Source organism: Bufo bufo, chromosome 4 (genome assembly GCF_905171765.1).
Source record: "Bufo bufo chromosome 4, aBufBuf1.1, whole genome shotgun sequence".
Classification (NCBI taxonomy): Eukaryota; Metazoa; Chordata; class Amphibia; order Anura; family Bufonidae; genus Bufo; species Bufo bufo.
This window is the reverse complement of record NC_053392.1, coordinates 182,020,648-182,037,171: the sequence shown is the minus strand read 5'-3', so window position 1 is coordinate 182,037,171 and position 16,524 is coordinate 182,020,648. Positions and strand designations below refer to the sequence as shown.

The window sequence follows — 16,524 nt, the reverse complement described above, 5'->3', positions numbered from 1 at the left end:
ATATATTATATATTTTTAAAAAAGCACCAAATTTACGAGATCATCTAGTCCACAGCTATTTCCCTATAAAGGTTGAATACAATAATAGGAGCAAGTTTACATGGTGCGGCTTTTGTCTTCTGTGCAAAAATCGAAAAAGGGAGAAAAGAAAAATGAGTATACAAACAATTGAGTCCACCAAAAATGGTTCCAGTTTTAAGATCAAAGGGGAAATTACATGTGACCATTCAGGAGTCATCTACCTACTGGAGTGCCCATGCGGCCTCCAGCCGGACTATGAGAAAGCTTAAAACTAGGGTTCAGGAACCTATTCGGAATATTAAAAAAGGTTTAGAAACCCACAGTGTTTCCTTACACTTCAAGAAAGTGCACGGTAAAGACCCTAGAGGGTTATGATTTACAGGAGTGGAATGGGTTAATCAGAAATGGCGAGGAGGAGACCCATTGGCTAGGATAAACCGATGTGAAGTGGAATGGATCTACAGATTAGGAAACCTGCAACCGCAGGGATTAAATACTGAGCTGGATCTGATGCCCTGTCTAGTATAAATACTATGATCCCATTTACTTAGAATAAACATTGGTTCTGACATTTAGCTTTGAAATAAATTTAGATGAGATTGGAGTATGTTAGTAATTTGATCTGCCCCTATGAACTCTTGTTCGCAAGATACAAAGTAATAGTAACTGCTTATTGGCCAATTTTAACCATGTGATTTTGAAGTATGAATGAAAGGGGCTCCAACTACGATTGGCGGACCCAATCACATGTTTTATGAATGGAAGGAGTGTTGTACCTTTTTATCAGCCAAATTCAACCATGTGATCGGGAATGATGTACGCAACAGCCTTTAGGAAATGACCTGGTAGATAAAACTAGGAATGGAATTGTAGAATGTTTTCTGAGAGAAGTTGATGAAAACTGTTGGGTCAGAAATGAAGTAAGAATGGGAACAATGTTGAAGGGTAGAACGTTTTATTTTAGTTGTTTTTGTTAATTTGGGGTATTGGAATAATATTGTATATATTGATTATAACGCATTACAATTGGGATGAGGTTTTCCTCCGCCCTAGACTTGTATAAAGTAGACGCCCAGATGAGGGTGGAATATGAACCCCTGACAAAGCGAAAATAAAACCTAGGTCTGGCAAGGACATGAGGGCCGATGGTTTTTGATATGCCTATTACCTTTTAACTTTTGTGAGTATAATAAATGATTTATCTTACCTTATTGGTGGCTCTTCACTATCTGCGCTACCTTTACGTTCCTACAGATGGACCAATTCAGAAGTAGAAGGGATTTCTGCTGGGTCATCCAATGTTAGTCTATATATCGGAAATCTGTACCAGACTCCAATATAATCCGGATGCCCACTGGACAATTCGAGCAGTGCGGTCTTTTTACTGTGAATTGTTGATTTATGGTGTGAATTGAACCCACTCCACCTTGAGACCTGCAGCGCTACGAACAGGCAACGTAACAAGGAATTTTATTTTGGATTTGTTAGGACATGTTTAGTGATGAGCGAGCTTCTGTTTTCAACTACAGCGTACAAGTTTTGGGTTATCTAACAAATCCCTTATGGATTCGGCTACCACGGACCATTAGTTATGGACCACAGAATTCTTAGATAACCCGAAACTTGTACACTGAATTTTTATAAAGTGTCTTACAGTTGCTTGTACTATTGATTTATGCAAAGTTGTGCGAAAAAATTAGGGACCAATTTAAGTGTGGCCCAGCACCACAAATCACAACAGAATGTGGATTGCAAAGGTCAGGGACCCCTGTTCTAGCACAACCAAGACTTAGAGTCTTCCCTGTAACACAGGTTACAAATCATGCAACCTGTGGCTTAGCCATTCTACAGATGACACGCACTGTCCACACGCCTTGCCCTTAATATACTAAAAACAAATATCACAGTATAAACCATGAGCAACAATACTAGTAGAAAATTGCTGTTTAACCAATACTTAAAATGTACCGTATTTTTCGCCCTATAAGATTTTGAACCAAAAGGTGTGCTTTTGGTGGGTTTTAAACTAATGGTGGTCTGGGGATGGCACTATTATGGGGGCATCTGGGGATGGCATGACACTGCTATGGGGGGAATCTGTGGATGCCATTTGTCATCCACAGATCCCCCCCATAACAGTGTCCCTGGGTAGTGAATGACCCCCAATACAGGGGGTGGGGGTCGGCATCTTGTTTTGTAATGGCAGCGGGGCCCAGTGCAGTCACTGTATTCTACTACACCAGGCCCCGCTCACTGTAGTAATCATATAGGCAATGTTAAACTGTAAATTCATCTCCAATCCAGGCTGTAGTACGGTACTTACTACTAACCTCCATAGCAGGCAGGAGGCCGGGTGAGCGGGCGGCAGTGTAAATCACTATGTCACGCGCCTGCACCGCCTGCTTAACTAGTGAGTTACGCTGCCGGCTCCCGCCCGCTCGCCCTCCTGCCTGCTATGGAGGTTAGTAGCAAGTACCGTACTACAGCCTGGATTGGAGATGAATTTACAGTTTAACATTGCCTATATGATTACTACAGTGAGCGGGGCCCGGTGTAGTAGAATACAGTGACTGCACTGGGCCCCGCTGCCATTACAAAACAAGATGCCGGCCCCCAGTCCCTCCTCCCTCCCGCTGATACACACGCCGGCCGCGATGTATCAGTGTAAAATTGCAGAATTTGCCCCATAAGACGCAGTGCTATTTTCCCCCCAGTTTTGGGGGGGGGGGGGGGTGCGTCTTATAGGGCGAAAAATACAGTATCTTGAAATAGTTAGGCTCCTATTAAAATACATAATCAGATCCATACAGATCCATAGAGTTTTGTGATATTCATATATTTTACCTTGTTACCAGGCTTTATTGCTACAGAGATGACAGGGTCTGGCACATGGATGGATTCCTGTGATTACAAACACAAAGCACATGTAATAATCCTGCACAAACTGGAAATCACCATGAAATATACTGCTTGAGAATAAATGCAGGAGAACCATGAGCTGTGAACTCCAATGGCGGTCAGTGGAAATACTAATCATGAATGCTTAATTATGCATTAAAGGGGTTGGCCCATCATAGACAATGGTGGCATATCACTAGGATATGCCCCTATTGTCTGATAAGAGGTGAGACCTGCACCTATGCTGAGAACGGATCGGGTAGACCGGTGGCTGGAGTACCCCGGGTTCCAGCCAATGGCAAGTGCTCTCCCCATACAAGTGAATGGGAGCGCTTGTGCGACTAGCGCTCCCATTAATTTGCAAGGGGCCGATGGAAATAGCCGAGATAGCGCTCGGCTATTTTCGGCGGCCCCATAGAAATTAATGGAGGGCTGCTGCACATGAGCAGTGCGCCCTCCACCACCTTTCCCACTCCGTTCTCGGTGTAGGTCCTAGCGATATGCCTGCATTGTCTATGATGGGCCAACCACTTATTATGAGAAATATTTACTTATCAGGCGGAAGCCATCTATTGTGATAATAATCATTCCCATGGCTTCCAAGTCATCTCAGCAGACACAGGCCTTACTGTGCAAGCAGTCTCATAGGGAAGAAGCAAAATGTATATTATTCGATGGAACCAAATCATGATAACCAGGAACACATATGGGTCTATACATAAACCTAGTTATGACAACCATTTGTTTTTCACCCAGAAACAATTGTATGGCAATTTTGATTTATTTCCATTCAGTATTTCTACCCATAAGAGAGTGCTGCTCACCATTGAGATACTGTCATTGGATTTGCTGGTAAATGTGTCTCCGCTAGCGCAGTCAATACCGAACAAGGCACAGATGTCTCCTGCAAAAGCTGTGTCTAAATCCTATAGGAGAAGAAAAATTACTTAAATATCTGGATTTACACTCCTAAGTTAGTAAACATTATGTGAAATATACTACTACTAGAGACCAGCGGTACAATGGAAGAGAACAGTTATGACAATCTACTTTACAAACCTTCACAAGAAAACTGTGCAAAAATGCTTAAAGGTTGGCCCATCTCAAACATTGGTGATATACTGCTAGAATATGCCACCAACACTGAAAGGTCCCACCTCTGTGACCCGCACCTATCCCAAGTACGGAGCCCGCAAAGTGAAGGAGAGCGCACCGCGCATGTGCAGCCACCCCCCATCCATTTCTATGGGACTGCTGAAAATAGCCAAGCGCTGGACAGGCCAGGCCCTTTACTATGCCTCAAAAGGTATGTGCACTCAGCAGTGGTAAATGGGGCACTCAACCTTTGTAGATGGACTAATCAACACTGTGCCAACTAAGCAGATCAGAATGATACCTCCATCGAGTCTGCATGGAGACGAACCAGCCTCTGTACACGCACTCTCTTGCCAGTCCTTGTATTGTAGATGTAGTCACTTTTCTTCAGCATTCCCTGATACACTCGGATATATGTTAGTTGACCAAAACGACCGGCCTGCGGCAGACATTGAGAGAACAGGAAAGGTATTAACAGCAGTGAGCTCTCATGACATGTCTTGTAAATACTAGGATTTCCCCATGTATTATCAATCCTGAAGCATTTTATTACAACTCTTTGTCGTGGCATTCCTCTAATATTCCTACTAGAAATGTAAGGAAGCTTATTTTGGACTCCAGTGATCATTTTCACCGGAACTAGAGTCAAGCTCAACAGGGTCTTCTTTCCCAGCTGATTCCGCCAAGCCCGTTCCCTTGGTTGTGGTTTCGCTAAAAAAGGCAATGTTACGAGATAAACATGATCAGTCCATTATATGGCTCATTACTCATTTTTTTAACCTGATTATTGGCTTATAAATCCCAGCAGAAGACTTTAACATGAAATCCTCTGATTTTCCATATACTCCATCCAATACTTCTGTACTGCAGTGTATTAGGTCAGACACATTAAAAAGGACATAGTGCCAATTACGGCCGAATAGGCATTCGTACATGGCAGGCCATTGTTAGGCCCTTGGCTGCCATAACTCCTCAGTACCCTGCAACTGCATTGTGGGGAGGAAGGGGCCTCTATCTAAACACAGATGCCGTGGTCAGCATTAACTGTGGAATCTAAGGGGTTAAATATCTGGGATCAGTTTGATTTCTGATCCCACCTGTTAAGAGTTAGGTGCAAGCTGTAACAGCCAGCACCAGCAAGGCAAGGTCCAGAATTTTGATTGATGGCCTATCCTCAGGAGAGGCCATCAGTATAAGGCTTCATGCACACGACCGTTGTGTGTTTTGCGAAGTATTGCAGCATATTATATGGGAAATCAGAGGATTTCATGTTCAAGTCTTCAAAACAAAAACAGAGCCTCACACGGCCATTGTTTTGGTCCGCATCCGGACCCATTAACTTCAATGGGACCGTTGCTCCGTTCCGTGGCCCCGCAAAAAAAATATAACATGTCCTATTCTTATCTGCGCTATGCGGACAAGAATAGGCAGTTATATTAAAGGCTGTCCGTGCCGTTCCGCAAAACACACAATGGTCGTGTGCATGTAGCCTAAGACTGACAGAGGTTCAAAGGCTGATCGGTGAGTGTGTTGAACCTGTCAGTATTAGGCTTCATTCACACGTGCGAAGGCAGAATTACACAGCTCTGCCCAAAAACAAAAAATAAAAACTGTGCCAAAACGGCTATTTTTTTTGTTAACTTGCCTAACAAAAAGTGTAATGTAGAGCAACCAAAATCATATGTACCCTAAAATAGTACCAACAAAACTGCAACCTTATTCCATAGTTTCCAAAATGAGGTCTTTTTTTGTAGTTTCTACTCTAGGGGTGCATCAGGGGGTCTTCAAATGTCACATGGCAAATTAAAATTATCCCAGTGAAATCTGCCTTCCAAAAACCATATGGCATTCCTTTCCTTCTGCGCCCTGCCGTGTGCCCATACAGTGGTTTACGATCAAAGGATCAAGGTGGTAAGTGCAGCACTTCTCCAATGGAGTATACTGGTTACATTAGGTTATCCCCTATCCATAGAATAGGCGATAACTATTAGATCAGTGGGGTCCTAACGCCCCACTGATAACGAGAACGAATGTGGGCAGTTGTACACGTGTGCTGTCGCTCTATTCATTTCTATGGGAATTTCGGAGATAGTGGAGCGCCGAACTCTGCCATATAAATAAACGGAGCGGCCATGCACATCGCCGACCAGCTGCTTTGGTCTCTTCAGCGGACTGCAGAGGGGCATGGGGCCCCTGTTCTTGTGATTGGTGGGGATCTGAGCGGTTGGACCCCCGTTGATCTTCATGTAACCAGAAAACCCCTTTAAAGTGTCTGGGAGCAGTGCTGCAGTTACCGTGTCGGTCCACTTCAAAACAGACTGAGCTGTGTAGCTGAAGCTACAAGGCCATATCAATGAGGTGGAGGGTGTCAGACCCCTGCCGATGGCCTATCTGGAAGATAGCCCATCAATATCAAAATGCTGGACAACCCCTTTAATAGTCCTCTTCATGTCAAGCCTAATTTATTCAGGACTTAGCAGGTTTCACATGAACGTCAGATTTATATAAGCATTTATAGATCATGCTTTGTACACCGTAATTAATGGGGCAGTGAATATGTTGGTTATAGGAGGGGGTCTAGGTAACCCACTGTCATTACTGCCGCAGCACATCACCCTTCTATCTTAGTCTCCAGGCTATCGGTCCTACAAGAATACTTTAAGGCAGGTTCTCCGGCTCGGAATGTGAACAGGAAATCTTTCTATTTACTGGCGATACTGAAAATGTTGAAGCACAAATTGGAGAGAGGCATTAGAATCGGAGTGGTTGGCACTGTTGTCGTGTAGCGCCGAGATCGAATCCAACCAAGACTAACACGTGCACTGTCCGTATGTTCTGCCCATGTTTACGTGGGGCTCCTCCAGGGGCTCCGGTTATTTCAGTATTTGGATTATGAGCCCTGGTGGAGAATATGTAACCTCTGTATAAAATGTGCCAAGCTTATCACAGTGGCGCACACTGTGTGATTGGAGTGTCTTACTTCACATCTTGGGGACTATATTCTTTTCACGTTGTCTTACTTTACATCTCAATTTTGCAGCAAAACTGTTGCACGTGCCAATACCACATTTAATTACCCCCTTGGCCATACCCTGACACTTTGAAAGCGAGGCACAACAACAAAGCTGCTATACCAGTCAACTCTTATACGTAACTGTACACGACGACTGAATATCAGAATTCGGCACCTACCTCCAGTTTGAATGCAAGTCCAACAAAGGGATGGGAATCGTCTCTAACAGAGCTCATCAAAATCTTGGTTGGCTCTTCTGAACTCCTAAAAATACAGACACATTTCAGTAAAGTTATCATTGATTCATGCTTATGTCTACGAAACAAATGTGCATGTATAAGATCACCTGTCTTACCACCAGGAGGATTTTATTTCAATTTTCCAGAACACTGCCGGGTATCCAAGCACCTAATAATTTTATAAATATTACTTTATCAATTATAATGTCTGTTTCTCCAAGACAGTACTCTTGACCAGTGATGGTCAGTTCGCAGTGTTCGCCAGCAAACACATGCGGGCTGCCATCTTTAGTAAGGTAGACTCACCCGTCCGGCGATGCACAGGTAAGCCCTTACCTGTGCCTGTGTCGGGAGCCATTCTGAAATCAAAGGCAGTCACCGGGAGCAGGCAGTACCGAGAACAGCCACCGGGGGCCTTCATCGGGCTGTTCTCGGAACTGCCTGCTCCCGGTGACTGCATTTGATTTCAGACTGGCTCCCGTCACAGGTAAGGGCTTACCTGCGCATCGCCGGATGGGTGAGTCTACATTACTAAAGATGGCAGCCCGCATGTGTTTGCTGGCGAACACTGCGAACTGACCATCACGGCTCTTGACAGTAAATTTTAAAAATCCTATGTATATAAATATTTGAACGGAAGTCATGTTGAAGACTGGAGCACCGTGCAGACCTGGACCAAACTGTATCAAACCCATGTAGCCATAGGGCCCATGTAGCCATAGCATCATGGTAGGTCACATTTTCAGTTTAAATGACCCTCCGGTTCAAGGGGAAAATAAATAAATCACATTAACTGGAGAACAAACAGAACACTTACCTGGTGCCCTTCTTTTCATCTTTTTAGATGCAGACCCACCAATTCCTGGGCTCCCCTTCTGCCAACTAAGATGGACACATCGCTTCTCGGACTGCCTGATCCACAATGTGTTTTTGGTAGCCCAAGACACTTCCTGGCCAGCGCTGCTCAAATAAGCAGTGCTGGCAATACTAAGAGCAGGGCTGGACAAGCAGGAAGTGACAAAAGAGGAGCTTGGAGATCGATGGATCTGCAGCTGAAGAGATGAAAAGGAGGACAACGTGTAAGTCTTCTCTTTGTTCTCTAGTTAATGTAATTCTTTGTTCTTGTACCGGAGTGTCGCTTTAAAGATAACCTGTCACCAGTTCAAATTCTAAAGTATGTGTGCATCCATCAATCAGCATGGCTCCACTGAGACATTCAGGGGCCATTGTTTTCTTTGTGGAAGGGCACCCCTATTCCCAAATTACTAAAGGCAATACAGAGGCAGACTGAGAATTAAAGAGGACCTTTCATGGGTCCAGACATTATGAAATATGTAGCAGGATATGTAGGGATCTAAGAGCGCTTACTATTTTTTCTGGGCCCCGCTCCGTTTGCCCGCTGTGCCACTGTTAAATTCTCCCGCATGGTATGCTAATGAATCGGTATAGGGAGTGACGCTCTCCTTTGTGATTGGACCACTCTACAGGCAGGGAGAAGGATATGCCCATTGAGAAACAGGGCAGTCTCCTCCTCCCTGTACCGATGAATTCTCCCGCCTGGTATGCTAATGAATAGCATCGGTACAGGGAGGAGGAGACTGCCCTGTTTCTCAATGGGCATATCCTTCTCCCTGCCTGTAGAGTGGTCCAATCACAAAGGAGAGCGTCACTCCCTATACCGATTCATTAGCATACCAGGCGGGAGAATTCAACAGGTGCACAGCGGGCGAACAGAGCGGCACCCAGAAAAAATAGTAAGCGCTCTTAGATTCCTGCTTTATTCCCTACATATCCTGCTACTTATTGTTCCACAAGAATTAAAGGAAAATGTAGATGAGATTTCAGAATTTCACTTTGGCAGATTTTCCATTTTAATCCATTTTTTCCAGTAACAAAGCAAGGGTTAACAGTCAAACAAAACTCAATATTTATGGCCCTGATTCTGTAGTTTATGTAAACACCCCATTTTTGATCGTAAACCACTGTATGGGCACACGGCAGGGCGCAGAAGGAAAGGAATGCCATATGGTTTTTGGAAGGCAGATTTCACTGGGATAATTTTAATTTGCCATGTGACATTTGAAGACCCCCTGATGCACCCCTAGAGTAGAAACTACAAAAAAAAGACCCCATTTTGGAAACTACGGAATAAGGTTGCAGTTTTGTTGGTACTATTTTAGGGTACATATGATTTTGGTTGCTCTACATTACACTTTTTGTTAGGCAAGTTAACAAAAAAAATAGCCGTTTTGGCACAGTTTTTATTTTTTGTTTTTTACAATGTTCATCCGACAGGTTAGATCATGTGCTATTTTCATAGAGCAGGTTGTTACGGACGCGACAATACCAAATATGACTTTTTTTGGTTGTTTGTTTCAGTTTTACATAATAAAGCATTTTGGAGAAAAAAAAATCATGCTTTAGTGTCTCCATATTCTGAGCGCAATAGTTTTTTCTTTTTGGGCGATTGTCTTAGGTTGGGTCTCATTTTTTGCAGGATGAGATGACGGTTTAATGGGTACTATTTTGGGGAGCATATGACTTTTTAATCGCTTGGTATTATACTTTTTGTGATGTAAGGTGAAAAAAAAAAAATCCTTTTTTTTTACACTTTTATTTTTATTTTTTACGGTGTTCACCTGAGGGGTTAGGTCATGTGATATTTTAATAGACCTAGTTGTTACAGACACGGCGATACCTAATCTGTCTATTTTTTTTTCACTGTTAACACAATTAAAGCATTTTTGAAACAAAAAATAAAATCATGTTTTGGTGTCATATTCTGAGAGCCATATTTTTTTTTAATTTTTTGCCCGATTGTTTTATGTAGGGGCTAATTTTTTGCAGGATGAGGTGACGGTTTGATTGGTACTATTTTGGGGAGCATAAGCCTTTTTGATCGCTTGCTGTTGCACTTTTTGCGATGTAAGGTGACAAAAAAATATGGTTGTTTTAACAGTTTTTATTTTATTTTTTCTACGGAGTTCAGGTGAGAGGGTGGATTATGTGATATTTTTATAGTGTCGGTCATTACGGACGCGGCAATGCCAAATATGTCTGGTTTTCTTTTCTATTTTATTTTTTTTACAATTTTGTGTGTTTTATTTTGGGAAAGGGTCTTTTTTTTTTTTACTTGAAACTATTTTTTTTAATTATAAAAAACACTTTTTTTGTCCCACTCTGGGACTTTAACTTCTGGGGTCTGATCCCCTCTGCAATGCATTACAATACAACCTGTATTGTAATGCATTGACTGTCAGCTTTTATGGCGACAGCCTGCCTGTGAGACCCAGCCTAAGGCCTCATGCACACGACCGTTCTGTTTTTTTGCGGTCTGCAAATTGCGGATCCGGAAAACACGGAAGCCGCCCGTGTGCCTTTCGCAATTTGCAGAACGTAACAGGCGGCCCATTGTAGAAATGCCTATACCTGTCCGCAAAACGGACAAGAATAGGACAGGTTATATTTTTTTTTGCGGGGCTACGTAACGGAGCAACGGATGTGGACAGCACACTGACTGCTGGGTCCGTGCCGCTGATCGGGTGGGCGCAGCTCCTGCACCCACATGTACGGCGAGGGTCCTTAAGGGGTTAAAATGCTCACCCTGGGATTATAAATCTAATGGCTGACAGCTTTTCCTGTATGAGTTAGATGCCAATTACTGAATAGGACCACCCAATGCATGTAGAAGCTTGGTTTTAGCTGTGAATTAAATCAATACAAGTTATACCACTCTGCATGAAAAGATTCACTACAGCAAGCTGCTCAACTCCTCCTGCCATATAGCATGCTGTTCAACATGACAGGACTCTAATACTTACTCATTATTCAGGATTGCATAGTTGGGAACTTCTGATGGATCTGGAAGATACTCCAACACAGCATCTAGAAGCGGTTGGACGCCCTTGTTCTTCAGGGCACTTCCTACTAGTACAGGGCTGAATACCCGCTTCAGAGTAGCTCTGCGGATGGCCAACTAAAGAAGACAGGGTTAGTTAACGTGAGCAAAGAACCAAGCTTAAAACACATGCATATTTAGTTTAGCAGTTCACCTTCAGATCAGTAAGGGTAGGGATCTTCTCCTCCAAAAACATCTCTCCCAAAATATCATCTGAATTTGCCACACTTTCTATCAGCTCTTGCCGTCTGTCTGCTGCTTCTGCTCTGAACTCGGCTGGAATATCGTCATAGCGTACCTGCTGTCTGAAATAACATTCAATGCAATATTAAACCACAAGAGAAGGGAAGACACAGAGCAATTAACCCACCACCAGTGATAGATTAACATACCCAAACTGTCCATCAAAATAAATTGCTCGCTCATCCACAAGGTCTATGATTCCTTTGAAGTTGCCCTCAAGTCCAATAGGAAGTTGGATAAATGCTGCATTGTGATTTAATTTAGACCTATAATAAAATAAAAAATTAAACGTTTACTTGATAGTATTACTACATTGTCATCGATCTTATGAACTGTGCTTGTTGCGCTGGTGCCGTCACCTCAGCTGCTGCACAGCCCTCTCAGGATTAGACCCCATTCTGTCACACTTATTGATGAATGTTAGGAAGGGGACATTATATCTCTTCATCTGCCTGTTCACCGTCATGGTCTGACACTGGACTCCCCCCACAGCGCACACCACAAGTACAGCTCCATCCAACACTCTCAGGGCTCGTTCCACTTCAATAGTAAAGTCCACGTGTCCTACAGATTAAAGAAGGCCAAGTATGAGCTCTTCTAGCAGCAACTAAACGAATCAACCAAAAAGCAGTGAAGAGTCCATTACAAGAATACAAAAATGTTCTCGATTTCCAGGCTACAGTAAATTAAGAAGCCGCCTTCGACTTTTACTGCTTGGCTAGATGGACACCTCTATTGCGTGAGTGAAGTGGTCGTAGAAGTAACACTGAAGCTGTGAGTCAATGTGCCTGGTACACAAGGAGTGGCATCTAGAAGCACATTTATTCTGCAGGACTTACTTCTAGCTGGGGATTGAGCAACCAAAATCAATGTCTAGGCCTCATCCTTAAAACGGTTTCCTCAACCCCTAAAATGACTTAAATTCAATGTCAATGTCTGGATTCCCCCTGATGTCGAGAACCTGGTGGACATGGCAGATGAGACAGAACCACTAAAGCCAAAGATTGGCTGCTCTGTTCACCAAGTGCTAGACATGGAATATTTGGGAAGGGGATAGGGGGGGGGGGGGGGGGGAGATGCGTCCTCGGAAACATGAGAGGTGGAATCTGATTGGTTGCCATCAGCAACAGAGTTCGCATGCTTCCCAATTGGGCCACTTGGTCACTGGGAGTCAAAATGAAAGGGGTTTTGCAGTGTAAAGAGATTGATCCTCAGGACAGGTTATCAATATCTGATCGGAGGTCCTCTACCCCTGTTTGAAGAGATAGTGGTGCTCTTGCAGTGCTGCTCCCACTTCAAAATTACCTGTTTGTGTCTTGTGGAGGTGACGCAGTGTAATTACAACTGCTCTTTCCATTCAAGTCAACGGGATAAGCAATTGTAATTACACTGTACCGCCATTGTAAAGCAGACAGTGCACAGGTAAATTTGAGGCGGTAGAGGACCCTGCTGCAGATCTGATATTGATCTATTCTGCGGATAAGTCATCAATGTCTTTACACTGCACATCCCTTTTAATTTGTCATGGATCAATGGAAAGTTTACAAGTGGGTAAGGTAAGGCGGGCATAGTGAGCAGGTTAGTATGCTTCCCTCCAAAGGTCTCGTGTGGGGGGTATTAGGGGTGAATACAAAATCTGTTAAAAAGCTGGAGAACCCCTATAAACTCATTTCCAATAAGCTCACTGGGCATTTCGGGATTAATCTGGATGCAGTCCAGACAGGTGAACTTACTGAAGAACTAGTCCTAGAAAAGAAAATTCTGCTAGATGTAAAAGCTACAGCATAAGTACTGGTGGTAATGTGCAGCTAGACTGTCCTGTACCTGGTGTGTCTATTATGTTGATGTTTGTGTCTTTCCACATGGTGTAGGTTGCAGCAGATTGAATGGTAATGCCTCTCTGCCGCTCCAATTCCATAGAGTCCATAACGGCGCCAACTCCATCTTTACCTTTCACCTGAAAAAAAACAAAAAAACTGTGGTAGTGACCACACATTGAGACGCCGCAGAAAAGGTCACAAAGCCTTAAACTTCTTAGGCTTTCATCATCAAATACCCCTTTCAGATTGCAGCTACCTCCAAGCAACTGCAGTGGAAACGTAGTATTACATGGCAGTAATTCAGGTGAACAATAGTCTACATAATACATGAATGGCTTCAGCTGGCAGGAGCGCAGATGCATTCTAGCTCAGAGAGGGGTTCCTGAGAGTGGAACCATTATTCTGTCCAAACACTTAAGAGGGCATACCCCTATGAGAAACATCATGAGACAACCACAGCCTTATCTGCCTTGTTTTCCCCAGACACAGCGTACATCCTGCCCATGGCTGGTGCCTGGTATTGCAGCACAGCCGCTCATGCGCACAAAGGCAAACAATAGTGTTCAGTGATGAAAGCAGGTTCTGACTTGGTACTGACAGTGGCCACGTCGCAGGAGTCACGGTGTGGGGCGCCATTAGCTACCATGGCCGTTCCTGTCTGGTATCCATGGAGGGAACATTGACCAGCCTTCTGTATATCCAGGACATTGTGGAGCCAGACCTACTGCCTTTTTAGACTTAGGAGATGTGGTGTTCGAACAAGATAATGCCCCCACACACACTGCCCGATACACAATGTGCTCTTCAGGGTATCCAGCAGCAACTCTGGCCAGCTTGATCACCTGTCAAAACTGTCTGGCACTGGATGGGGCGATGGATCTCCCAGGCACTGCAGCTAACAACCACCTTGGCTGAACTACATACAGGTCCAAGTCGATATCTACCACAGCAGATATCCAGTGTCTGTATGACCATTATCAGATCAGAGTGTCAGCCTGTATCGCAGCAGTAGGAGATGCCACTTAGTACGGTATCAATGTGACCCTGCCACAGCAGTCACAGGAGCCTTGCCACTTTCAATCTGGCAGAGACCAGAACCAACTGCGTTGTTTTTTAATTTGGGTACACATTCAGAAGAATGGGTAAGTTGGCTCCTAAGCTAGACAACCCCCCTTTAAGACAAAGCTTGATTCACTTTTGTCTTTTAAAAAGGACAATTCCATCAAAAAACATGTAGATGGCTGCAAGTTTTTGTAGTCATCCACTCTAAATTCTGTTCGGGCTCTTTAATTTTGCACTGATGAGTGCAATACTCTTCAGTGGGAGTCATTCTCCAGGCTGGCCATACTGTTATCCCAATTCTACACCTACTATCATTGTGATGATGACCTTCCTCTCAGAGCAGCAGTAAACTGACAACGCATTACCTATATAAATGAGAGGTCTATTCATTTGTGCTGACTGCTACAGAAGGACAGTATTATTAACGTTTAATGGTATAGTACTGCTGAAGTGAAAAAAAAAAAAAAAAAAAAGTCAGATTTTTATTAATTTTTTTACTTATTTTCTATGGACAAAGTTTAAAAAAATACCCCTTTCTGATGGAAGCGCCCCTTAAAGGGAACCTGTCACCGGGATTGTGTGTATAGAGCTGAGGACATGGGTTGCTAGATGGCCTCTAGCACATCTGCAATACCCAGTCCCCACAGCTCTGTGTGCTTTTATTGTGTAAAAAAAGAGATTTGATACATATGCAAATTACCCTGAGATGAGTCCTGTATGAGAAGTCGGGGACACGACTCATCTCAGGTTAATTTGCATATGTATCAAACCGTTTTTTTTTTTACACAATAAAAGCACACAGAGCTATTTTTACAGTGGAACTCTAAGGTGTACGGATGTGCTAATGTATAGTAGCAGTCCAGGGCATCCGTTTAACGTATACGTTTATTTCTACGTTACAAGGATGGAAAAACGTGATGTGAACCCCCCCTTAATATAAAAGATAGTGCAACTGAACATATGTAGAAAGCTGATGGCCGAGAGCCAGACCCCAGAAATGCTGTGACAATGTGGCGTCTCACCTCGTGCATCTGCGCGATGCGGCCAGTGTAGTACAGAATGCGCTCGGTCACCGTGGTTTTGCCAGAATCGATGTGGGCAGAGATCCCGATGTTGCGAATCTTCTCATTGGGAATTATGGCAGAGGAGCAACGTCGACAAAAGCTCAGAGACAGCTGCAACAGAAACAAGTCCCATCAACTGCCATAGAAATCAATGCAATTACACAAACACACCTAGTGGTGTCAAGGTTTAGGTTTTAGGACTGTGTTCACATTAGTATTCGGAGCCTCTATGGCAAACACCATTATATAGTATAAAATACCAGCCAGCCACCACTGTCACTGTGTGCTGAGACTTGTAGTTCTACAAGTGCCCTGACAACCCACAGACACATGGTTGTGACGGGTGTCACTCACCTGACGAGATAACCGGGGACCGATCCCAGCGGCTGCTCGCAGGAGACCCATAGCTGAGCTCCCCGTGAAAGTCACGCTGATAGCTGTGCAGCAGAAGAGAATCACTTCCGGGAGTCACGGGTGCCGGCAAAGGTCAAACCTCGACAATTTCCGTCAGATGGAACGCACTCTTCATCGTCCCAGAGACGTGATTTCCGGGTTGTGGCTGAACTCCACAGTGTTTGTGCCGTGTTAGCGGCGTAGACCTCCTGCCCTATCGCATGTTTTGTGGTTTAGCCGTGGCCTGCAGTTTCTCTGCGGTATTTGCTACTCATTGAAATGCAGGTCCTGACATGACCTTGGATGTTCCCACAGAGGAGGAGGAGGAAGTGGCGAGTCTAGTGATGTACGCCTATCACTCTGCTGTGTGCGGGCGCCCCCTGGCGAGGAGGCTGCAGAAGACTGGAGACTCTACTGTCAGGAGTGGATTTAAAGGGATGGAAAATATAAATGAGTGGCTAGTTTCACACTAACCTTTATCAGATCAGGCATGCTGTTCTGACCGGGAACACCCTGCTGGCATTGCCAGAAGATACATGGATGCCGTTTGGCCCAATAAACTATAATGGCAGTGCAGCGGTATTTGTCCAGCCGATTCTCGACATAGTTACCAGGTTACAGCCGGATTTCCGCCAGTCACCATTATAGTTAATGGGCTGGACACAGGGAGATTCTGTCTTCCAGATCTGACGAGCGTAAATGTGAAACTAGCCAAACATTTCTTCGTTGGATTCACGTTTGGTTTTGGCTTAAAAAAAAAAACACCTGAAACGGCAAA

The 16,524-nt window shown here is 44.0% G+C and overlaps 1 protein-coding gene across 1 annotated transcript in view; it reads right to left on the bottom strand.

The window, feature by feature from the left end:
- GFM1 (G elongation factor mitochondrial 1) overlaps window positions 1-16,085 on the bottom strand; it is a 37,778-nt gene extending 21,693 nt beyond the window's left edge. The window contains exons 1-11 of the mRNA XM_040428152.1: window positions 15,708-16,085; window positions 15,312-15,464; window positions 13,232-13,364; window positions 11,767-11,971; window positions 11,557-11,673; window positions 11,319-11,469; window positions 11,088-11,242; window positions 7,207-7,291; window positions 4,316-4,453; window positions 3,744-3,845; window positions 2,866-2,922 (exon numbers count right to left, since the gene is read on the bottom strand). Coding sequence (XP_040284086.1) covers window positions 2,866-2,922; window positions 3,744-3,845; window positions 4,316-4,453; window positions 7,207-7,291; window positions 11,088-11,242; window positions 11,319-11,469; window positions 11,557-11,673; window positions 11,767-11,971; window positions 13,232-13,364; window positions 15,312-15,464; window positions 15,708-15,758 — 1,347 coding nt within the window. The 5' untranslated portion in view covers window positions 15,759-16,085. The remainder of the gene's footprint in view (window positions 1-2,865; window positions 2,923-3,743; window positions 3,846-4,315; window positions 4,454-7,206; window positions 7,292-11,087; window positions 11,243-11,318; window positions 11,470-11,556; window positions 11,674-11,766; window positions 11,972-13,231; window positions 13,365-15,311; window positions 15,465-15,707) is intronic.
- Window positions 16,086-16,524: the final 439 nt, after the last annotated feature.